This window comes from Trichechus manatus, unplaced genomic scaffold (assembly GCF_000243295.1).
Source record: "Trichechus manatus latirostris isolate Lorelei unplaced genomic scaffold, TriManLat1.0 scaffold00040, whole genome shotgun sequence".
Lineage (NCBI taxonomy): Eukaryota > Metazoa > Chordata > Mammalia > Sirenia > Trichechidae > Trichechus > Trichechus manatus.
This window is the reverse complement of record NW_004443976.1, coordinates 15,845,725-15,870,176: the sequence shown is the minus strand read 5'-3', so window position 1 is coordinate 15,870,176 and position 24,452 is coordinate 15,845,725. Positions and strand designations below refer to the sequence as shown.

The following is a 24,452-nucleotide window of genomic DNA, read 5'->3' as shown; positions in this document are numbered from 1 at the left end:
CATACTTTGGACATGTTATCAGGAGGGACCAGTCCCTGGAAAAGGATATCATGCTTGGTAAGGTGAAGGGTCAGAGAAAAAGAGGAAGACCCTCAATGAGATGGATTGACACAGTGGCTGCAATAATGTGCTCAAGCATCGCAGTGACTGTGAGGATGGTGCAGGACTCGGCAGTGTTTCTCTTCTGTTCAGTTGTTCTGTTGTACATAGGTCACCAGGAGTTGGAACCGACTCCACGGCCCCTAACAGCAATAACAATGCCTCTTCTATCCTCCCACTAGGGGCCATGACTAGGCTGGATCCTCCTCGCGAGCTTCCAAGGAATCACACTTGCCTGGTCCTCCTTCATCTTTTGGGTTGCTTCCCCTCGGTCCCCAGACTTCTCCTGCCCCTGGAATACAGGGACTCCTTGGGGCTCTGGCCTAGGCCTGTGCCCTCAGACACTGCACACTCACTCCTACTTAGGAGGCCTCATCTCCTTTCCAGCTCTTAATGATGCTGAGACCTCCCCACCCACACCCACACCCACACCCACACTCTAGTCATATGCCACTTACCTCCTCTCTGGCTCTTGTTTTTTTTCTAACCAAATTGTATTGAGGTGTAACTTACTTACACTGTACTTTTAAAAAAAAAGTACTTACTTTTAGTGCACGCTTTGATGAGTTTTGGCAAATGCATACATTCAGGTCACCACTGCCCCCAGTTCATCACCTTAGAACGTCCCATCTTGCCCCCTTGCAGTCTGTCTCCTCCAACCTCCAGGCCCAGGCTTGCTGTCACTACAGAAAGAACTTCATACAGAGTCCCTGGTGGTGCAAGCAGTTAACGCGCTTGGCTGCTAACCGAACGGTTCAAGGTTCGAGTCCATCCAGAGACACCTCAGAAGAAAGACCTGGTGATCTACTCCTGAAAAATCAGCCATTGAAAACCCTATGGGGCACAGTTCTACTCTGACACACATGGGGTCGCCATGAGTCAGAGCCGCCTTGACAGCAACTGGTAGAACTTCGTATAAGTGGAATCATACAGTGTGAGTTTTTCTTGTGTCTGGCTTCTTTCACTCAGCACAATGATTTTAAGCTTTATCCATGACATTGCCTGTGTCAGTAATTTTTTTTCATTTCGAGGAGGGTTCCATAGTCTGGATGTATCAAAAGTTGTTGATCCATTCACCTGTTGATGGACATTTGGATTGTGTCCAGATTTTGGTTATAATGAATAAAGCTGCTATGGATGTTTGGGTTTGGGTCTTGTGTGGACATACGTCTTCATTTCTTCTCCTGACTCTTTTTGCCCTTCTGTTCCCCTTAGCACCGACCCCAGTGTGGTCTTTCCCACTACTGTGAATGGAGGAGCCGTGGGGGGTATAGGGAACACAGAGCTCCGGTCTCTGGAGGGGGAGGGGTGAGGCCATGGCCGTTTGGCAGCCACATCACTGAGCCAGTCTGAAGTGTGCCTGGGCTTGCCCCGGAATTCCGTCCTGAGCGAGTGGCACTGTGAGGTGAGGAGACCTCTCTGTTTACCTTGGCCGCTCCATCTTGGCCTGTTGAGCTCCATGCTGCGGGCTGGACTGAGCAAGACTAGGGCAGGCCTGGGTGGGGGTGGAGGAGAAGCAGGCCTGGCCATCGAGCCCCAGAGGCTGCTGGGAACGCTGGATCCATCCTGGCCTCATACACAAGACCCCCAGGCCCATCTTAGCTCCATGCCCTGAACTGCCTGTCCCCCATAATGAGGCTGGCTAGATGGCTGGACTCTCAGAGGGCCTGTTCTCTCCAGGCATGGGCCCCTCTGGGCCTCCAGCTCCTCATCTATGAAACGGAGCCCCAACCCCTGACTAGCCCACCTCACAGGCCTAGTAGAGGATCCTGGGAGACGAGGAGCATGTAAAGGTTTCATGGCCTGAGAGGTCTTAGAGGTGGACCATGAGGGAAGGAAGACCTTCTGCCCAGCCCTGGCCCCCACTGTGAGCTGTGCTTCAATCTTCGTTCCCCCTGAAAACTGAGAGCTCCTAAAGATGGGGTCCTGTCTCCTCAGGTCAGGACTGGCTTTGTGGGCAGTGACCTGTGCAGTCACACAGGACCCCATGCTCAGAAGGGCCCCATGCTGAGTGTAATGCTCTGATGTAGCTGTTGTAGAATTCTTAATTTTTGAACAGGGGCCCCACATTTTCATTTTGCACTGGGCCCTGCTAATTATATATCTGGTCCTGCCTCTGGCCCTGTGAGTAGGCCCAACTCTCTTTCCTGGAGCAGCTGTGTAGAGGACTAGACACAGTCCCTCTGTGAGTCTTTCCTCCCGAGAAATGAGGAAGATGGGGGATGTGGCCCCTCCCTTCTTGGAGCCCCCCTCCCAGGAAGGCAAGGCCACCTGGGCAAGTCAGGGGTTAATCTTGAGCAGGCTGCACAGAGGCGCCTGGATGGTGTGGGCTGAGGGAAGGCTTGGGGAGGTGGATGCCGTTTTGGGGTTGGATGCAGGGAGGGAAACAGAGAAAGATCGAAACCTCAGAGAGGCTGACAGCGTCGATGAGATGCAGGGGAAAGGCAGAACCCACAAAAAAGCCAGGGCTGGGAGCCTCCCTGTAGGGTGCAAGAGGCCGCTGAGATTCAGCTCCAGGCCCAGCCCTGCCTGAGGCCAAGCCACGAACCCCTCCAGCCTTAGTTTCCTCAGTGGTGATTTGTGAATCGTAATTTGCGTAAAATGCTTTGAACACAGGCACACACTCAAGTGCCGCCTGTGGGAGGAATCAGCAGACCGACCCGCCCCCCGCCCCCACCCTCCACACGCTGAGTCCTGCGTCTGCCACCCAGCTGCGGCTCCTGGGTGCCTCTCTCAAGCCTCCTCTTCAAGGGAGAAAGAACCGTTCCTGGTGATTTTGGGACCCCAGGCCTTTGTTCGCCATTTCCTGGGGTGGGGGTGGGTACAGGAGGTAGGTCCCCAGGTAGACACCAGGGGCAGAGACAGAGGGGCCAGACTCCAGGAAAAGAGACGCTCACAGTCTGCTGCCCAGGCACACGACCTTTATTTCTCTACCAAACAGCATGTCAGCAGGTGGGTATAGGGCCCTGTCCCCACCAAGACCCCCTATGCCCTCAGCAGGAAAGAAGCAGAGGATCTCTGCGGGGCACCAGAAGAAGGCCCCTTCCCCAACTCGGCCCCCTCCAGCACCTGCCCTGAGAGAGGGGCGGGAGGAAGGGGGAAGGAGCTGCAGAGCGTGGAGCCCATTTGTCTGCAAACCAGGCTGAGGGGGGTTTTGGTTCTGGGCACCAGAGCAGGGATGTGAGTGTTGACTTTCGTATAAAATAATCACTTGTCTACTCTCTAGGAGTACGGACACAGACACTCATTTACTCCCTGCTTTCTTCTATGCCTAGCTAAACAAACAAACAAACAAACAAAAAAACTAAACCCACTGGACTCATAGCCACCTAGTTTTTTGCCAAACGAGCAAAAGCTGAGTGAAGAGAAAAATTCTGTCCTTCAAACCCTGTTTTCCTATCATCTCACAGGATCCACATGGAGCATGTCCCTCCAAGGAGGGAGGGAGAGGAAGTGCCTCGGGCAGTTAGCGATCTTTCCTGTCACGCTTCTGGGCCATGGGGTGTGGGGGGCTAAGGGTGAGGCCAAGAGACCAAGGGGGGGATTTGGTCAAGGACCCCGGCCACCCCCACAGAGGGGCACTGCATTGGTGTGGGCTATAGGTGTGCGTGAAACTCAGAATCACCCAGCCACACACCAGGCTGGGACACGGAAGGGCACAGTGGTCAGGGCCCCAAGGACATCTGGGATCTCAGGGACCAAGGACATGGGCGGCTAGCACATGGGCGGCCAATCGGACTTCTGCTTGGCAGACCAGGCAACACTGAGACTTGGTGGGTCTCGTTTGCTTAGGACAAAGGATACCTGCACCCAGAAAGTTAGGCGAGCTGAGGCAGGCAGGCTGGGCTGTCTCCCGGGGAAGGAGGATGACTGCACCAGCCCCCTGGCTCCCCTCTTATGTCCCTTCTGACCCTCTGAAGCCTGTACATATATAAACAGAAACAGGCTCCAGTCCTCATGAGCCAACTTTATGGAGGCAGAACAGAGTGGAGGGCGCTTCCCCTCCTTGCTGTGCACAGCTGGGCCCAGATGCTCCCCTTGTGGCACCCCTCCCCCACCCTGATACCCAGGGCCTGGTCCAGGCACTAAGCGAAAGGTCCCAGCTGGCTAGAGGGGTCCCAGCCGTCCTCCGTTAGTGCGGAGGCACTGGGCATCAAGTACATGCCCAGCCTCCAAGCCAGGGGGCAGGCTCCAGAATGTCTCGGGATTTGGCATGGAGGGGCTCTGGCTCTGCGGCCAGCTCCAGCTTTCTGGTGACACCATCCCAGGCTGCAGCTCCTACAGGAACCCATGAGAGTCCACGAGTCATGAATTATGGAGGCCCCAGGTCAGATGGAAGTGGTTCACAGGTGAGACCCCGGGACCAGGCGTGTGGAGTGTCCAGCTGGGCCCGGGGAGCAAGCGGGCGAGCGTGGTGGGCAGGGGTGGGGCGTGGGGGTGAGTGCTTGGGCACCATCAGTCTGAGGTTAACATCGGGGACTCCGCTCTGCTCCCGGCATTCACTTCTGGCCCTTTTCTTCTAGAAGAAAAACCCCAGAGCATGGTAAGGTGTATGTATGAGAACACACCTCCAGGCTGACTCCTTCTGGCTGCTTCCTTAGCCCCTTCTCACCCTATACTTCTCCCGGGACAGCCTCCCTCTCCCACGGCATCAGTGACTCCAGAGCTCTGTCTACCCCCAGCCCAGCTGCCTCTCCTGAGCTCCAGCCCCCGAGATCCAGTCCCTGGACTTCACCCAGCCTCCCTCATTCCATAGGTTCTGTTGATTCACCCCCTCCCCCAGAGTGAATATTCTCCTCCTTTTGGTTACTCATTTCAGTTTGGGGAGCCACCACCTACCCATCACATAGTCTAGAAACTGCTCCCCCATCTCATATACCCAGGGTCCCCAAGGCCTGCTGATGTCACCCCTGAATCTCTTGAGTGTATCTCTTCCTTCGCTGTCCCACCAGGCCTCAGTGCCTCTGACCCCGGCCCCCAGCCTCCAGTCCCCATCTCACCTCACTACCACCATTCCACCCTGGGATTGCGCTAAAGCCCCAATCTGACCCCACCATCCCCTTTATGACTCCCCACTGCCCAGCATAAAGTGCAAGCCTGCCTTTCATCCTGACTCACCCAGACCTGCCCCCCGACAGCCTCTCCAGTCCGCACCCTCCCCACAGCCCCATTCACAGGCCTCCCGCCTGACAGCTGCTCAGCTACACCTGGACAGAACCAGGGGATGGGGCAAGAGGACCCCGCCACCCCACTGGGGCTGACCTGGATGGACAATCTTCACTAAGACACATCCCTGTAAATCACGGGGGAGCCACAAATGTCAGGCCTCAGCAAAACTTCCCTAAAAGGCCACCAGGCTGACTTGGGAACATAACAGGGTCCCCTCTCTCATCCCCGCCCTGTCTGACTTTAGGAGGCCCGAGGGACGTGGCTGCATGGGGCTGAGCACATGCCTCGGGGCCTGTGCCCCCACCTCTTAGAGGTGGTCCCTGGCACCTCACCTGTGTCTGTCTTGTGGGCCCTACAGCCACTCCCAATGTCTGACCGCCACTCGCCAGCTGCGCCTCACCAGGAGCCCGATCAACATCTCAGGTCAATGGTGGAGGTGGAGGCGTTGCTTGGGACCAGCCCACCCTGGGCTTGGACTTAGTGTCTCTTCCCTAGACCCTTCCCAGATGGGCTCAACAGCTCCCCATCAGTCTCCCTGCCTTTAGTCTTGTCCCCGCCCAACCTGCAACCTTCCACAGCCCCCAGTGTCCTGAGCATAACATCCGGAGTCCTCCCCTTGGCATGTGAGGCCCCTGCTAACCTCTGGGCCTCACCTCTCTACCCTGCACCCCGGACTCCAGCCCTACTAGATACGCCAGGCCCTGCTAGCCCAGCCCCTTCTCCACCAGGTTCAATGCTCCCCTTTCCAATCTTCACTCAAAGCCGACCTTTCTAGGAATCACCCCTGACCCCCAGCCCACAGCAGGGACTGCTTCCTCCCCAGCCCTTCTAATCTACCTCGATGATGCTAGAAGCCCTGTTGGACCAGGGAATTCCCCATGTCTAGCAGCCAATGCTGAATGCAGTATCCAAGAGATAGGTTCTTCCCCATTGGCTGAGAAATTTTAGCCATGGGCAGAATGTTCTCACTTTTGAATCTTCCTAAGAAAAATGCTGCACCCCTTGGCAGCGTGGCTACTAGGGAAGGGCCTCGAGGGAGACAAAGAAGCCACTAGGGCTGCCTGTAACCTGGCCTGGTTTGGCAGGTGAGTGGAGGAGGGCGTTTGGCCAGAGGATCTCCTGGCAGACCTTGGGCTCCACTGATGGAGTTCCAGACCCATTTCCTCCTCCTCATCTGCCCAGGAGGGTCCATGGAGGTGGGTCAGAAAGAACCACATGGGGACAGAATGGCCTGACGACTCCTCCATCCCCACACTCTTCACCCTGGGCTCCAACAGCACCCACTCCCAACCTCAGGTGAGCCCCCCACATGCGTCTGGTCATGCCCTGAACAGACATATGGTTGGCCAGCCTCTCTGGAGAGAGGAGGCCAACTTGTTTGTTTGTTTTTTTTAAAGATAAAATATGTGCAGCGCCTGGGGGACTGGCCAGCGTAGGAGATGGGGGCCAACTGAGTGCCTGGGGCCCCTGGAATGACAGGCACTTGATCTATTTATAGTCCCACCCCCCATCCCCTCCCCTGGGGCTGGGGCACATGCCTGCCAGAGGTGGCCCCCAAGGACCCAGCTGCCTCAGCAAGGCCTCAGCCATCGCGGGGCCCACCCCAGCCCCTCCACGTGGCCACTGTCTTGGCTCAAACTCCCAGGAATGGGGGCCTCCTCCTGCTTGGAGCCTTGGTTGCCTTTGGGAGGTTCTGAACTGCCTGCTCTCCGAGCCCCTCTGGCAGAGGCGGGCAGTGGATGACAAGCGCCGGCCTGCTCCTCTGCACGTTCTTGGGTTGAGGCAGACCCAGAGCTGTGAGCTCAGAAACAAAGACCTCTACCCACCCACCCACCCACAACGTGACACCAAAGACGCCAACCCAGTGTGGTCTGGGGTCCGGGAGGTGGTCAGCAGCTGCCCATTCCACGCCTGGGAGACTGTCCTGAGAATGCCTGGATAAAGACGGACTGGGTCAGAGGAGTCGGACCACAGGCCAGGCCCAGAGCCAGGGAAGAGCGGTCCTGGCCATGCGGGAGTGATGGTGAGTGAGGCAGGCAAGGGAGCATGGCCCTAAGCGGTGCCGCCTACTGCCCTGGCCCCTTCAGCGCAAGATCCAGAGGACACCACAGTCACTGCCAACAGAGCACCTTCGTGTTCTCCACCTGGTGATCCAGCAAGGCCAAGGTGCCAAGACAAAGGCTCCAAGCGTGACTAGGGCTGGCGCACAGCTACTCACACCATGATGCCCAGGGAGTAAAGGCGGGCAGGGAGGGGGCGGCAGGCAGCGTGGTGAGCAGGGCACGGAGGGCCTGGAGCCTACCACTCACCATCCATGTGGTTTCGGGACAGGTACTTGAGGGCCTCATCAAGCAGGATGACAGGCAGGGATATCTGGAGAACCACCACCCACTGGCGCCCGCTCAGTGGGGTCACCTGGAAAATGAGCTGGGGAAGGGGAGGTTTGGTTAAAGGAAGGGCCATCCCACGTACTCAGCACCCCACCCACTCCATCTATTTGGGTGACAGTGGACTCTCACAAGCACGTCTAAGACGCCCCTTGAACTCCCACTTCCAGATCCTTGGCGGTTCAGCTCCCTCCACCTGAAATGTCCTTCCCAACCCTCGCCCACACACCCAAAGCCTGTCCATCCTGTTGGGATATAGAAGGGATTCTGCAAATCCTTTCTCCAGACCCAGACTTGGGAGGTTCCCTGCAGCAGGGGGTGTTTACCGCTTCTGTCCCCTAAGCCTGAGGGTTCCTGACAGAGAGGCACATCTGGGGACAGTGCCTGCTCAGGGCCCAGCAGAGGCCACACCCACCCAGCACCTTCAGATCCCCCACTTCCCCATCCTCCAGGCGGGCTTTCTCTCAGATGACCTGGCAAGGCCCAGTGACCACCCAGGGTCTATGATGTCAGAGGAGGATTTGGACCCTGTCACCCCAGGAGCCAGAGAATGGAGGTGGGGCAACTCACGGGAAGGGGCGGCACAAGCAGGATGAGGAAGTGCAGGGCCATGGACATGGCCACGGCCGCCAGCAGCCAGGGGTTCAGCCAGGGCGGCATCCGCAGCAGCGACTGGTTCTCCGAGACGCTGCCAAAAGCACAGAGCACTCACCTCGGGCCGGGTTGGGGCCCTGCTGGGGGCACCCACCATGCAAGGCAGCCAGGGTGGCCGGAGTCCCAGCACCGCCCTGGTTGGGGTTAAGAGCTGGAGTGCTTCTGGAAGGGCTGTCAGCTGTCTGCCTGCTTTCCTCTAGGGGCCTGTCTGGGGCATGGACCCCCTTTCTCTGCCCTTCAGACTCAATCCTGACCCTATTTCTTCCAACCTTTGGGCTGAGTCTTGAGCTTCTTTGTCCCCTAGATCTCAATTCTGGTCCCCACCGACTCTCAGAACCCCCCTTATAAGCCTCTCTGACCCTCAGCCCCCAATCCTGGACTCCTCCATCCCTCAGACCCTAGTCCTGAACCTTCTAACCCTCAGACCCAATCTTAAGCCGCGTCTGTCCCCATCCCTCCGACCCCCCAGTCGAGGGCCCCCACCCAGCCCACCTGTTGAGGGCATTGCACATCTCAATGGTCACCAGCACAGACAAGGCCATGGTTGTTGGGAAGCGAGACTCGAAGACCTTGCAGTCAACGTCGTCAGCAAAGAGCGGGTTTTCCTTGGAGCACTTCAGGAAGTTCCTCTGAGGGCGCCGTGGTGTGGTAGGGGGAGGGGGGTTAGGGGAGAGTGGTCAGGGAGGGCCAGGTTGGTCAGAAGACAGAAGCCTCATCTTGCCCTCAGCCTACACCTTGAAGACTCAGTCATGACCAGTGGGCAAAGCACTGCCCAGGGTGAGCCAGGGAGCTGGGGAGGGGTACTCACCCAGGATGGGGGCTGAGGGGCTTAGGGAGCTGCACCATACCAGGACAGAAGCATGTACACAGGAGTGAGGAGGGCAGAGCTGTCCTGGGGCAGAGGTCTGGTGGATCAGAGGGAGAGGAGCCAGACACTTCCTCTGGGATGTCCCATAGACCCGTGGCACTCACCAAGTCTAGAACCAAGTACATCACCTTACCCCTACACCGTACCCTCTCCTCCATCCCATCTCCTGGGATCAGAAACAAAGACCCGCCCCACCCACCCATAAGGCTAGGGAGGACAACAGCGGCTCTGGGGCCAAAGGGAGGGCCCACGCTTTACCCTGCGGTACATGGGAGTTTGAAGCGCAAGAGTGGGGGTGGTGATTGACTGAGACCACTGAATAAACAAACGTGAACATCAGCCAACAAAATCGTGCTTGAATAGAATCCAGCTTTGGTGGCGTAGAAGGTGAAGGCTACACATGCCGTACTCATTGTTATTAAATACAATTCCATTCGTGCCTCACTCCCCTTCTGCCACTAAGATCAAGCTCTGCACTACCTGCTTTTTGCTTATGACGTAGACAAATGAATTGCCAGAGCACAGCCTTAACAACACCCAAAACAAAACCTGTTGCCGTCAAGCCAATTCCAGCCCATAGCGACCCTGCAGGACAGAGTAAAACTGTCCCGTAGGGTTTCCAAGGAGCGGCTGGTGGATTCAAACTGCTGGAACCACTACACCACCAGGGCTCCTTAATAACACAGGGCTTTCCAATTAACAAGAAGCTCTCAGAGCCTGAGAAACAGGGTGGCCCTCCTCTGCAGCCCCAGGGAAGAGTTGTCTTTCTGTTTGTGACCTTGCGCAGAATCTGCTGTGATAAGACGCTAAACTGAGAACATTCTCCCCAGCGTCAGGGAGGTGAGTGGGAATATTCACAACCGTTAACCAGCTCAGCTCTCTGATAACATAAATCTGTCCTTGGAGTCTAATCTGAACACAGAGATCTTTTAAATGAAGGGTTTAGAAACTGGGGCCACATGCTGGGAAAGTAACCCTCAAAGAGAAGCCTGTAGAATGTCTGTCTGTCTGACCTGCTGCCCAGCAATCACATCTGTTCCCTCCAGCTGCATAAATACGGACGGGCAAGGCGGCTCTGCTGAGTCAGAAGGGGCTGTTGGCACCTTGCCCTTCTCATGTGGAATGAAAAGTGATAAAAGACCACGGGCTTGGATAGATTTCTTATTTTAACAAAGAGATTGAGAATCTTACCCTCATTTAAATCAACAGTGAGGTTTTCTCCGAAAACCAAGTAGGATCAAGTGCACATGTTTTAACTTGGTACTGATAGCAGAGCAGGGAACTGCCCTAACACCTAAGCCTGGCTCCATCCACCCAGGGACCAGACGACCAAGTCCTCCTGCCACCAGCTAGGTCTCCCCTTCGCAGTCCTGAATGGCTTCATCCCACACGTCCACGCACGTATACACATCTCCCATCCAGGCACAGCAAAGACAATACGAACAGGGAAGAAAATGCAAACAGGAACACGCCGAGGGGCTTCAACAGATTCCCTGCTCTTGCCATAAACATCCTGCCCAACTCAGACCTCAGGTTTCACCAGTGACCACCTGCCATGCATGCATTAGCCATCAGGTTGTGGGTCACAGCACCGCCTCCAGAATTGTTTATTAGATGTTGCTCGTGCTGGATCTTTGGTCTCACGGGTTCATTAGGAGCCCATTTCTACTGGTGAAGCCATTCCTCTGCCTGCGTTTTCCCTTTGCCTACTTGAGTATTTCCTATTCACCTTATCCTGCAAGCCACCCTTTGGGTTTCATTAACTTAATTAACATTTACATAATACATCAGAGTCCCTGGGTAGTGCAAATAGTTAACATACACTCCTGCTAACCGGAAGGTTGCTGGTTCAAGTCTTCTCAGAGGTGCCTTGGAAGAAAGGTCCGACAATCCACTTCCAAGAATCAGCTACTGAAAACCCTATGGAGTGCAGTTCTACTCTGACACACATTGGGTCGCCATGAGTTGGAAGCAACCTGACAACAACTGGTAGGTGGTCACGTGTCAGGGGCCGCTCAAAGCACTTTACAAGTATTAACTCAGTTAATTCTTTCAATAAGCCTATCAGGCAGGGACTATTATTGTCCTCACTTTACAAATAAGGAAACCAAGGCGCAGAGAGGTTAAGTAGCTTGTTCAAAGTCAGCTAGAATGTGGTAGGACCAGGGTGTGAACCCAGGGAGCCTGGATCCAGGCTCCATGCCCCATGCTCTTAACCACTCTGTTACCTCTTGGCAGCTTCCTCCAGCGACCACGGAGCTCTGGACCCCTTCGTGAACTTTCAACAATAATTCAAGCTGGACGTTCTACCTCAGGTCTGACCCCTGACACTTCTGAGTCCCACAGCCACCTGCCTTTTCTCTATGAAGCACTTCCCACTCTAAAATGTGACTGCGCATTTCCATGGCTCTCTCCCCTGCCACGCTGTAAGCTCTTTGTGAAGACTTTGCCTGCTTAGTCACTGCCATGTACCCTGCACTTTGTGTCTGGCACACAAAACCAAACCAAAGCCAAACCCGTTGCTGCTGATTCCAATCCACAGAAACCCCATGTGTTACAGAGTAGAACTGTGCTCCATGGGGCTTTCATGGCTGTGACCTTTTGGAAGCAGATTGCCAGGGCTTTCTTCTGAGGTGCCTCTGGGTGGGTTGAAATCGCCAACCTTTCAGTTAATAGCCAAGTGCTTAACCATCTGCGCCACCCAAGGGCTGCTGTCTGGCACATAGTCAGTGATTAATAGCCATTTGCTGACCAACCAGATGAATGAGAACTGGCATGCCTTGAGGACTGACTGGTGGTGGGCCTGGGGGGTGTCTAGCACAACTCTCAGAATCTGGCTTGGGTGACCAGGTGGGCAGTTGGACCAACCCAGGAGATGGGGATGGAGGAGAAGTTATCCATATGGGGGAAAGGTGATGTACTTGGTTTTGGACTCAGCTAGTGCCATGGATCTGTGGGTCATCCCAGAGGAGATGTCCAGCTGGATATACGGGGCCGGGGCTCAGAAGAGAGGTCTGGGGTCAAAGATTTGGGATCCTTAGTAGGAAGGATGGCAACAGAGATGGGGCTGGAAGAACGCAGCAGCGGGTGGTTGTTGGCACACCCCCCAGTGCCCACCCTGCTGCTCCCACAGGACCCAAGTGAGCAGAGGAGCCCAAAGCTGTCCCGAGCCTTCTGCTGTGGGCTGGGGAGAGCGCCAGCCTCTGAGATGAGCGCCTGGGGCCTGGGCTCTGCGCTGCTGCAAAGGGAGAGTGACAGGGCTGGTGGGTGCCAGGAAAGTAACCCTGGGCTGCCTCCTGCCCAGGAGGCCATCCCACTTCTTCCTGGATGTGAATGCTGCATGCTATGAGAATCCCTGAAACCAGAGAGCCCCCAGAGAGGATGGTGACCACAGCCCTCACACCGCCTTCAGACTGGGGAGATTGAGCAGGGGAGAAGCCATTTCACCAGGCTCTCCTGACCCTCCCAGGGATGGGAAAGACGCCTCCCTGAGCACTTCTATCTACAAGAAGGTAACGTGGGCAGGCACACTCAGAGGAAGAAAGTTCGCATCCCTGCAGCTCTCTGTGGCAGAGGGACAGACTGTTAGAAGGCAGCTGAGGGGTCTCCGTGCTTGCTTCCAGAACTGTGCCGAGCTAAGCTGGCCCTGTGTGGGGCACCTGCCAGCCACTGGCTTCCTCCTCCGTGCCAAGCCGGGCGACTTCAGCAGGCCTCTCCTCTGAGAAACACCTGTTGGCTGTGGGGAGGACGGCCAGGCAGACTCCTCCCCTCCACCCCCAGCTGCTGTTTGACCTTCTGCCTAAAGCTCCACCATGACTCTGAGGCCTCAGTGTTTTGGGGGTTCCCTGATAAAGGTAAAACACTTCCAGGCAGATATGCCCCTCGGTCCCTCCCTAATGAACTGACTGGAGAGGGAGCAGCCTCTTCTCCGGCTTAGAGGGCTGTGATGGTATATCTAGGCTTCCAGTGGCTTCGGAGCTTGGTTCTTTAGGTATGGATGTGTATATATATGTATGAGGGCAGGTTGGGACAGTGGTTGGCCAAAACCATGGGGTTCTGGCCCCCTGAAATTCCAACAACTTAAGCTGAAAATTCTAGTTCAGGTCTGACCCCAACAGGCTCCTTTGTTGCCACTTGCTCACCAGCTGGTAGAAAGTGACGTGAGGTCCCTCGGCATCATACAGGAACCACCAGGTGGCAGCAGCCACTGTGGCCAGGCCCACGTACACTGCAGGGAGGGGAGGAGAAGGGCTGTAGGGTAGGGGATGGCTGTGGTTTTCAGGCAGCCCTTCCCCCTACCTAGCAAGCCCTTGAATTTCCCTCAGGGAGCCACCCTCTCCATCTCTAAGCCATGTGGTTTGCAAAGATCTACCCTCAGCATCAGTGGTGGGCCCTGATTTGCAATAAGCCTCTGCCACACCCCTGGCAACAGGAGATAAGCAGGTGGCCCAATCTGGGCCAATGAGAACAGGCCTGACATGTTTACCACACCACTGAGGGAATGATAAAAGGCTCTCTCTTCTGAACTTGGGGTTGTAAGAGAGTCAGCATGAGGGCTGGAGCTGTAGCAGCCATCCTGCTACCCTGAGCGGCACCTGCCTGAGAATGGAGTTGAGGCAAAGCCAACAATAATACTGTCTGAGGCCTGGATCCATCATTCCTGAAGCTTGCATCTAGTCTTGTGAGCCCACACAGCCTCTTGGCACAAGCAAGACTGAATCACACTGTCTGTGAATTCTAACTGATACAAGGGTTTTAGGAAATTCCTGGAACCCCACTGAGGGCTGGAGCCTGCTCACCGCCAATAGCCAGATAGCGGAAGAAGAGCCAGCCACTGATGAGGGCCTCACGGGGGTTCCGGGGTGGCTTCTCCATGATGTCCAGGTCTGGCGGGTTAAAGCCCAGGGCCGTGGCAGGCAAGCCATCCGTCACCAGGTTCACCCAGAGCAGCTGCACAGGGATCAGGGCTTCGGGCAGGCCCAGAATTGCCGTGAGGAAGATGCTGGAACCAGAGTTATAGGCTCTAGCCCCCAGCAGGGGCCAGGCCCCCACCAGATGGAGGGTCCAGCTCCTGCTCACACCCAGGCTGGGGAGCTCACCCACTGTCTCCACGGCAGCCCCTCCTCTCCCTGCTATTCCTGATGTGTGTGCATGAGTGAGAGGTGTGTATATACATCCCTGCCTCACATTGGGCCAACCTGCCTCCCCCAGTCCCAGCTCTGGAGACCTTACACGTCTGCTCTTCGGACCTAGGAGAGGCCAAATACACACACACATACACACACACACACGAACAGTGCATTCCCAAGCATACACACGTTTGTTCACAGACACATGCAAAAACCTAGCACGCACCACACAAACCCACAGACACCCACACGCTTGCACCGATGTGCGGGGATGTGGAATTCACACCTGCACAGGCAAACATGTGCTCACCATTCCCCACAGGCATCTCTCACACATGAATGTAAATGCATATACAGTTACATGCTGGCACATCCTTCTGTGCTTGTACTCATGCTCACAGATGCATAAGAGTACACGTGCACACTCCTCTTACTAGGGCACACACAACCACGTGCACACACATACACAATTAGATCCTTATGTACATACACACACCAACGCACTGCTGCCCAAAGGTGTGGCTAGTTTCTACCGTCTTGCGACTCGGAAAGCGGGAAGAAGGTCATAGCTGAAGGGATGACAGGGGACTTTTGAGGCACCTCCTTGAGGTCCATAGGTCAACAGGGCCTCTTGAGAATGACATGGTGTCCCCGCCCCTGGAAGGCCCCAGCCAAAGCACAGCACGCATCCTTCCTCAGCCCATCCCAAGAACAAGCATTTCTCTATCTCAGGGATGCAGAAGCTGGCCCAGAGGAGCTGAGAGGAAGGACTGCGAGGAGGGCCTCACCAGACAACCTCGCCGACATTGGAGGAAATGAGGTAGCGGATGAATTGCTTCATGTTGCTGTAGATGGCCCGGCCCTCCTCCACCGCAGACACAATGGAGGCAAAGTTGTCATCTGACAATACCATCTCTGATGCTGACTTGGCCACAGCTGTGCCCGAGCCCATGGCGATGCCGATCTCTGCTTTCTTCAGGGCTGGAGCATCATTCACCCCGTCACCAGTCTGTGGGCCAGGTTAGATAGGACCACACCTGAGCAACTTCCCTTTCACCTCCCCATCTCCCCCGAGATCAGCCTGACCTAAGGAAGCAGGCAGCTGAACAGAACAAGGTCAAGAGTGAGCTTAGAAATCAGGCTGGCGATGAGGCTAAGGGGAAGGCGAGGGGTACCAACAAGGACAAAACTGGGGAGAAAATCAAGTCAAAGGCCAGAGAAGATGATGAGGCTAGAGACATGGATGAGGGTAGGTCAACAGTGAGGGCTGGGATGAGATTAAGGTTGGGGATGGGGTAGAATATGAAATTGAGGTCAGAGGCAAAGCTAAAGCCAAACCAGGGATGAGGTCAAGGTTGTGGTCCAGGTCAAGGACCAGGTAGGTTTTGTAGTCAAGGTCAAGAATGGGCCAAGGTGAAGGTCAAGGTCAAGAATGAGACTCAGGCTCAAGGTTAAAAAAAAAAAAAACACAGATTAAGGTGGAGGTCAAGATTAATATCAGAGGCCAGGTCAAGGGTGAGGTTGAGGTCAATAATCCAATCAGTGTTAAAGAATAGGTTAGGATCAAGAATGAGAAAGAAAAATACCTGGGCCCAAACCAAATGTCCATCCAAAGGTAAATGGATAAATAAACTGTGGTATGTTCACACAATGGAATGCTATGCACTAATAAAAAAGGTATGATCTGCTGATACCCTCAACAACATGGATAAATCTCAAAAGAAAGAAGGCAGACACAAAAGAGTACGTACTGTATGATTCCATTCATATGAAAACCTAAAGCAGACAAAACTAATCTAGGATAGAAAAAAACTGCAACAGTGGTTGCCTCAGGTGGGCAAGAGGCCTGATGGGGAAGGGGCATGAGGGAACTTGTGGGTTGATGGTAATGTTCTATATCTTATACAGGTTTGGGTTACACAGGTATGCGCATTTATAAAAAACTCATCAAATGGTACATTTAAGATTTGTGCATTTCATCGTATGTAAATTTTGCCTCATAAAGGAAAAAAAAGAACCATATACAAATGCTGATCTCCAGTTAATGCTATGCTCCCTGACATACATAAGGATAAAGTGTACTGACGTCTGCAAACTACTATGAAATGCTTTAAAAAAAAAAAAAGAGGGATTAAAAATGAAGAGATGGGTAGGAATGAGATAAAGCAAATATAGCAAAATGCTAGTCACAGAATCTAGACGGTGAATATACCCGTGTTCTCTGTAAAATTCTTTCAATTTCTCTAAGAGTCTCAAAATGTTTGTAATACAATGTTGGAAAAAATAAGAATGAGGCGGAAGGGGGGTTGTACAAGTTGCTTCTCCAAGCCCTGTGACAAGCGCTCCCCCATGTCCCCCCCCCCCCAGGCTCCTGTCTTGCGGCCTCACCATGGCGGTGATCTCATTGAAGGACTGCAGGTACTCCACGATGCGGGACTTGTGTGCGGGCTCCACACGGGCGAAGCAGCGGGCTGTTTGGCAGGCGTGGCGCTGCTGCGCGGGGCTGAGGTCATCAAACTCCCGGCCTGTGTATGCCTTGCCCACCATGTCCTCCATGTCCCCGAAGATGCCAAGCCGGCGGCAGATGGCCACGGCCGTGCCTTTGTTGTCCCCTGTGATCATGACCACGCGGATGCCTGCCTGGCGGCAGCGGGCAATACAAGCAGCTACCTCGGGCCGTGGCGGATCCAGCATGCCCACACAGCCCACAAAGGTCAGGTCCGTCTGTAGGGAGGGGGCAGATGCCAGCTGGGCCTGAGCTCATCCTCAATCCACTACCTGCCCAGCTGCTGCAGGGGCTGCATGGCTCCCACCCTGAGACCCCACCCCAGCACCCACCTCGTACTGCCCAAACTTGCTGCAGTCATCCAGCTGCATGTCTTCCTTCCTTGGGGGCGCATCCCGGGTGGCCAGTGCCAGGCAGCGCAGTGTGTCCGAGCCTGAGCTCCAATCCCGGATTTTTGCCAGGATCTGCTCCCTGGAGGTGGTGTTCAGGGGTACTGTGCGGCTCCCCACGCGGACTGAGCTACAGCGCTCGATCACACTCTCAGGAGCCCCCTGTGGAGTAGGGGCAAGACGGGGAAGCAACTCTGCCAGTCACAACCCCCCTTCCATCCTGCCCAATTGAAGAAACTGAAGCCCAGAGACAGAAAAGGCCCCCAAGGGTACGCACAGCAAGGCCAGGCCCAGAATCCACCTTAGAAAGTCCAGGGTAGGAAAGCCTCACTGTGAGAAAACCCAAGAAGGAGGTGGGAAGGGGACCACGACCACCCACCATGTGGTACCCTCCCCACACCAGCCTGCAGCTGAGAAGGCCTGCTGCAGCATTTTGGGGGTGGGGGTAAAGGTGGGTATAGCATCCTTCCTGTAGCCCTGCTTCTTGCCCACCTGGGGCTACTGGAATTCCAGGCCTGTGGGGCCTCAGCAGCAGGGAGGCAGGCTGAGCTCTGCCTGGGGACCAGATACAGGGCCATGTAGAGGGGGTGGTGGATGTGGCTTGGGGGAAGCTGGGCTCGGGGTGACAGGCTCCTTGGAGCTTCAGAGTCTCACCTTGGACCCCACCCCAGGCCTGGGAACAGCCACTGCCTGTTACTGCTTAATCAATGGCTTCTCCTTCTCCCAAAGGGTCAACCCAGATCAGGGCTTTGAACCCCTGTTCAAACAGATCAGGGGTTTGAACTCAGATCAGGGCTTTGAAACCATTCAGGTTCAAACCCCTGCTGAGAATTTGCATTTCCATCCCAGATATACTGAATCGGAATCTACATTTTAAGATCCCCAGGTGATTCTTATGTATAATCAGTTTTGAGAATCACTGCTCTACTAGTGGTTCTCAGAATTGGTCCCTAACCAGCAGCATTAGCATGGCCTAGAAACTTGTTAAAGATGCAAATTCTCAGCAGGGGTTCCAACCAGAGTGAACTGGTTTGAAGCCCTGCCCTAGACATTAACTTTTTTAAGTGGCCCAAGCACCAATGCGGAGCCCTGGTGGTACAGTGGTTAAGAGCTTGGTTGCTAACCAAAAGGTCGGTAGTTTGAATCCATCAGCCGCTCCTTGGAAACCCTATGGGGCAGTTCTACTCTACTCTACAGGGTCACTCTGAGCTAGAATTGACTTGATGGCAATGGGTTTGGTTTTTTGGTTTTAAGCACCAATGCAAGAGCCTTTACATTTCAAAAGAGGTTAAAACCTCCAATGTGGGGTGAAGTTCGGGCTCCGATTCCTATTTCAGGTTTGGAAGCAGTGACAGTAAGTGCTGTGGACAAAGATCTGGGTGAGAGCTGTTCCTTTCCCTTCCTGGGACTCAGTTTCCAAAACACGGAGCACCAGATGGGCACCAATGGCCTCAAAACCACCAGTCAGAGGCAAAAGGGCTTCCGAGACCCTCCAAGCTGACCCCATCGTTCAGATGGGGATACTGACGCCCACAGACAAGCAGCCCAGGCTGGGGCCATAGAGAGGGGCAGGTTTCAGGCACCTGGCCTTGCTTCTATCCCCATCAGGCCTGGATCCTGCTCCTACTTCCCCAAGGCAGGCTGGCTACCCTCATTCTGCTTTAACAATGGGTCTCCCACAGCTGCAGTCTCTGCCGATTCAGTGGACTAGTGACCAAGTCCTCAGACCCCAGGTGTGCAGGGGCCCCAGGCCAGTCAGCCAGGCCCCCACCTTCACAAACATCTTGCTGCCGCGGGCTGCCGAGCCAGGGCAGGTAGGCGTGCAGTACACTGACATGGACTTCCGGTCTCGGGAGAACTCGAGGGTGAACTCCTTCTGCATCAGCTGCTTGATGACCTGTGGGGCCGCAGCAGGTCAGGGCGTGAGGGGCAGAGTCGGCTCCCCTGTCTGCTCCCTCACCAGCTGCTCAGTCCCAGGCAGCACCCTCTCCTGCCTGCGGGATAATGTCTATACTCCTGACTCTGGCATTCAAGGCCTCTACCTCTCGCTCCAGCCAGAGATGCTGAAAAGCTGCCATTTCCTGACCATGCTATGCATGCTATGCACTTCCTCCTCCAAGCCCTGGCCCACACAGAGCTGTTTTCCCTCTTCCTTCCCTAGCCAAGTCTTACTAGGAATCTGAAGTCCTGCCTCCTCCCAGAAGCCCCCCAAGACTTTGTTCTCCTCTCTCCCTTCTCCAGATACCCCAGCCAAGCAGCCTGCAGCCTGAGCCTGCCACCTTACTCACAGCGTTGCAGGCGCCGGCTCGCTCCACACGGGACAGGGCCTGTAGGTCAGTGTCAAACACGTTCATCTTCTCCACCAGGCAAGTCAGAGCTGTCTCTGTGGCCTCTCCCACCTTCTCATACACGCCCTTGGCCTGGGGGGAACCAGGGAACAAGGAGTGAGGGGCAGGGCAGCCCCCAGCCAGGCTTCCCAGTCTCACCTCCACTCACTCCCCACCGTGGAGCCCCCTTTGCCAGAGTTACATATAACTTCCTTTGTACCAAGGCTGGTGGGCCCTTCCCAGTCTGGCTGACCTGGGTCTGGGCAACATCAGGCAGTGCTGCCCACCTTCCCTTTCGGACTCTCTTTTCCTCTGGTATCAATGGCCGTGTGCCCTCCCAGCTCTCCCCACCTCTCTGCTCACCCCTTCCCACTCTCCTTCACCAGCTCCTCTTTCTAGGTCCAACTCTGCTGTCCAGCCCCTGCCTCTTGCCTACCACTATCTCTCCCTGGGGCCTCATATGCCTACTGCTTCCACTGCCTCTCATGTGTTCATGAATACCAGTACCCAGCTGTGACCCTCTCCTGAGCCCCAAACCCACATGTCCAACTGCTGCCTGCCAGACCGTAGTCCTGGGGGCCCCTCAGACCACCCCCTCCTCTCCCTGTGTTTGCAAATCCAGTGATAGCCCCACCCAGGGCAGCAACTAGGAGCCACCCTAACCTCCTCTCCCTCTCACCCAACAGACACCAAGTCCCAGGGTTTCTAGCTCCTAAACCTCTCACTCTGGCCTGGTCAGCCACACAGGGTTCCCTGGCTCCACTGTCGCTCTGCCTGCTCTGTTCATCCCCCCCCGCCACCCCACCCCAGGAAGCCTGGGTGACCTTCTGTAAATGCAAATCTGACCCTGCCACACCTCTGCTCAAAGCCCTCTGTGGCTCTCTGCTGCCCTCAGCCTGGCATAGACACTTGACTTGGTCTGGACAAGGGCTTGCCCTCACGCTTCACAGCCTCCTGTGCTTCATCACCCAACTCCAGCCACACAGAAGGGCATTCATGCCTAAATCTCCTAAGGCTGCTACGCATGTGGGCCCTTTCTGGGCTGGGCCTCATGCCTTAAACACGCTCCTTAGTTCCAATCTGGCAAATCTCTTCCCTAGGGGTCCCTGGCCCTTCAGTCCTGAAGACAGTCTGAGGGAGGCGGAGGGGTGGCAGGGGAGGTGTGCATGGGTTGGCAATGCCCCTGGGGTGTGGATCTCCAAGCGGGTAGCCACCGCCAATTCTGGGAGCTTTGAAACTGGGACAAGGGTCTGTCCTGGGTGCTTGGATACTAAGGAGGACGTGAAAGGGAGTGGGGTCCCACCTCGTTGTAGTCCAGCGCTGAGTCGTTGCACAGTGCACAGATGGTCGCCAGCTCCACCAGCCCATCAAACTGACCGCAGCGCACAGGCTTTTCTCCTTGCCGCCTGTGGGGTGCCTGTGCTGTCAGTACAAGGGCCTTGGCTCCGCCCCCGGGAGGTGCCCCTCCCCTCGACCCCACCTCCAGGAGGTCCTGCTCCCGGACACCCCTCTGCGTTTTCTCACCAGAAAGCCCCGCCCCCTCGAACCGCACTCACACTTCGCCCTCCGGGGCGTACGTGGTACCCGAGATGGTGAATTCGTACAAGCGGCAGGAGCGTGCCCCGGCCTCGGCCTCGGCCACCACAAACATCTGGGGAGCGAAGGGACGTGTTCAGGCCCGGCCAGGGTTGCCTCTCCCCTCCCAAGGCAGCCAGTCTGAATGGGGTGAGGTCCTGTAGGGCCGGCCGCCCTAGGAGCCACCAGAGCCAACCCCACCCCCAGGGTCACGGAGGTGCAGTGTAAGAGTATGGGGTGGGGGGTGGGGGCCTCTCTGCTCTGTCCGGGCGTGTTGCAGCTCGGGCTTGTCAGTTTGCTCTGGACCTGGGAGGCGTTTATGGCAGATTCTTCAGTGCTCTCTGGGGCAGCTGCTGGCTTGATGGAACCCTGAGCTGGGATGGGAAGCCTGGTCCTTGCCTGATTCTGTTCATCATAATCTGCCGAGCACCTAAGCCTCAGTTTCTCCTCTGGGGAGTAGGTGGGATCAGAGTCCAGCTGCCCCTAATTTCCCTTCCTGGGAAGCCTACACACCACTCTGAGGCACAGACCCCTCCTACCCAGAGGTGTCCCCAGGGCATGAGCTTCTGCTGGCAGGGCTCCTGGGTCACCCACGGACAGGGGGGCTCACCTCCTCCCAGGGCAGCCCATTTTCTTGCCAGCCAGCATCCTGGGAACTGCCTCGCTGCACATTCCCAAGCAAATGGCCAGCCCAGCACCCAGTAGGTACTCAGTAAACGTGTCTCCCCTCCTGCTCTCCTCCCTGCTCCTGGAAGCAGCTCCCCAGCAAGTGCAGCCCCTTGAAAAGTGAAGTTTCTCAGCCCAGCATCCAGCAAGTGAGGCCTCTGCAACTTCCCTACGCTGTGTTTTTCAAGTCTTTATTTGGGCTGAGGAACACTTTGTTCAAATAAAGTCCCACTAGGGATTTTAGGAGAGCTCTGGGGCAAAGTGAGGGGCTGCAGGGCAGTAAAGCTTGCTGGTGTCCCCTCCCCTGCAGCAGCCTCTGATGCGCTTCCAGGAAGCCTTAAGACTTCAGAATACCGAGCCCAAGTTTCCGAGGCTGCCCAGCCGGCAGACTGTGGGAGCAGGGCTGGGAGAGGAAGGAGCCATGGAGGAACCTGGTACCTGGGAGGGGTGGGAAGCCCACAGCCTTCACCATCACCCCACCCACCTCTCTGCTGAGTCGGGAGGAGCCCTCTGCCCCATGGGCCTGCTGAAGCCTCAGCCAGAATCCCTGGAGCACGTGGGCAGCAGGCCCAGGATGTGGGCTGGAACACCAGGGAATAAATAATTCCTGCCTTGGCCTTTCCTAGGTCACTGGAGCAGGCCTATCTGGTGACAGGCGCTGACCACAGAGAGCCATGGTGGAAGCAGGGTGGAACCTGGCTGCAGCCCCAGCTTGGCTCAGACACCAAGGCTAAACTTGACCCTCTCCTGTGTCTTTATGGTCACCTGGCAGGGCTCGCACACCCACGCTTCAGATGAGGAAACTGAGGCTCACAGACGGGCAGCAACCTGCCTGGGGCTCCACAGTGACCTAGCCAGGCTCTGTCCAGTACAACCTGCCAGCCCTCCACTCTGACTCCATGAAAACCTGGATCTACTCCCCACTATGGAAGGGCCCACAGATTCTCTCCTCCATCCCCAGCCAAAAAGGAAGGCAGGGAGAGGCCCAGAGAGGAAGCCCAGTTTGCCCAGCATCACACAACACCACCAGTGGGGCCCCAAGCTGGCTGTGGCAACTCACCCGGCAGACGGACATCTGGTTGGTGGTGAGTGTGCCGGTCTTGTCCGAGCAGATGACCGAGGTGCAGCCCAAGGTCTCCACGGAGGGCAGGCTCCGCACAATGGCATTCTTGCGTGCCATGCGCCGCGTGCCCAGTGCCAGGCATGTAGTGATGACAGCCGGGAGGCCCTCAGGGATGGCGGCTACAGCCAGGGCCACAGCAATCTTGAAGTAGTAGACGGCACCACGGAGCCAGGAGCCGCCATGGACTGGGTCGGCAAAGTGGCCGATGTTGATGACCCACACAGCCACGCAGATCACAGAGATGGCACGGGACAGCTGCTGCCCGAACTCATCCAGCTTGCGCTGCAGCGGGGTCCGCTCCGGCTCCACCGCCGCTATCTGGCTCCGGATCTTGCCCAGCTCCGTGTGCAGGCCAGTGGCCACGGTCACACCCACCGCCTTGCCTGACGCGATGTTGGTGCCCTGGCAGAGTCAGGGACGACGGCAGAGTTGCTGATACCTCAGTCAGGACCCCGGACCCCTGCCTCCTTCAGGCCACTGTAGGGCTTTAATCCCTCTACTTGGCTTCCTTTTCCCTCATGTTGCTTAGTACTCCCAGACCCATGCAGCTATATATTTAATTAGCCACTGCTGTCTCCCTCATGACAGCATCAGCTCTATGAGGACAGGGCTCTGGTTCATCGCCATGTCCCCAGTGACTGGCTCAGAGGAGGCACCAGGGCCAATACTGACCAGCACAGCATAGACACCAACCTATCAAAATGTGACTTGTGAACAACCCACATGGCCACACAGGAGGATGTGGCTGACGGTGATCCCTGGCAAACCGTCCATAAATATTTATTAAAGAATACAGAAAACCTGAGTCTAAGCCTCTCCACTCCCAAGGCCCCAGTAAAATCCCCAGGTCTTGGTGTAAAGGACAGCCAGCCTTGAGTCTCAGTGTCCTCCTCTGTACAATGGCCCAACAGAGGCCCAAGACACAGTTGCTCCCAGGAGGCTATTAACTCAGTGTCCCTTCTAATGGATGGCTGTGCTGGAGGTGGTGAGCAGGCAGGTGCTGGTGGCAGCCTCGGCCCCTCTTCTTCTGCCCTGAACAATAGCTCTCCACCCCTGTCCCCACCCCCGCAGGCCCCTGACCTAAGGGAAGGGCCTGCAGTTAGCCAGCACACCCTGCTCAGAAGGCTTTTTGGGGACAGCTGCTGATGCTGGAGCATGCCCCTTGAAGTCTTCCTCCCCACCCCAAAGCAGTTTTCCCATCTGACATGGACTGTTCTGCCATCCTCCACCACTTTTGCAACCCTCTTGCCTCTAGAGAACTTTCTGTTGAGTGTTTATAGGCAAGCTCTTCCTCTTTCCAGATTAAGGCAGGATAGTCCTGGAAGAAGTACAACCAGAACGCTCCTTAGAAGCAAGGATGGCGAGACTACATCTCACATACTTAGGACATGTTATCAGGAGGGATCAGTCCCTGGAGAAGGACATCATGCTTGGTAATAGAGGGTCAGCGAAAAAGAGGAAGACCCTCAATGAGATGGAATGACACAGTGGCTGCGACAATGGGCTCAAGTATAAGAATGATTGTGAGGATGGCGCAAGACTGGGCAGTGTTTCGTTCTG

General features: G+C 55.8%; 1 protein-coding gene across 2 annotated transcripts in view; it reads right to left on the bottom strand.

Annotated features, from left to right (window-relative positions):
• Window positions 1–4,463: 4,463 nt before the first annotated feature.
• The window catches only part of ATP2A3 (ATPase sarcoplasmic/endoplasmic reticulum Ca2+ transporting 3), a 33,596-nt gene continuing 13,607 nt past the window's right edge, over window positions 4,464–24,452 (bottom strand). Inside the window, exons 8-22 of one of the 2 annotated variants that reach the window (XM_023731140.1) lie at window positions 22,830–23,294; window positions 21,085–21,179; window positions 20,832–20,934; window positions 19,490–19,621; window positions 18,973–19,098; window positions 17,145–17,363; window positions 16,695–17,030; window positions 15,095–15,315; window positions 13,977–14,179; window positions 13,320–13,405; window positions 8,802–8,938; window positions 8,226–8,343; window positions 7,578–7,695; window positions 7,130–7,202; window positions 4,518–4,618 (exon numbers count right to left, since the gene is read on the bottom strand). In XM_023731140.1, the coding sequence (XP_023586908.1) occupies window positions 4,555–4,618; window positions 7,130–7,202; window positions 7,578–7,695; window positions 8,226–8,343; window positions 8,802–8,938; window positions 13,320–13,405; window positions 13,977–14,179; window positions 15,095–15,315; window positions 16,695–17,030; window positions 17,145–17,363; window positions 18,973–19,098; window positions 19,490–19,621; window positions 20,832–20,934; window positions 21,085–21,179; window positions 22,830–23,294 (2,496 nt within the window). In that variant the 3' untranslated portion in view covers window positions 4,518–4,554. Of the gene's footprint in view, window positions 4,619–7,129; window positions 7,203–7,577; window positions 7,696–8,225; window positions 8,344–8,801; window positions 8,939–13,319; window positions 13,406–13,976; window positions 14,180–15,094; window positions 15,316–16,694; window positions 17,031–17,144; window positions 17,364–18,972; window positions 19,099–19,489; window positions 19,622–20,831; window positions 20,935–21,084; window positions 21,180–22,829; window positions 23,295–24,452 lie in introns of both variants that reach the window. The other variant, XM_004376124.1, reaches the window with a different exon arrangement.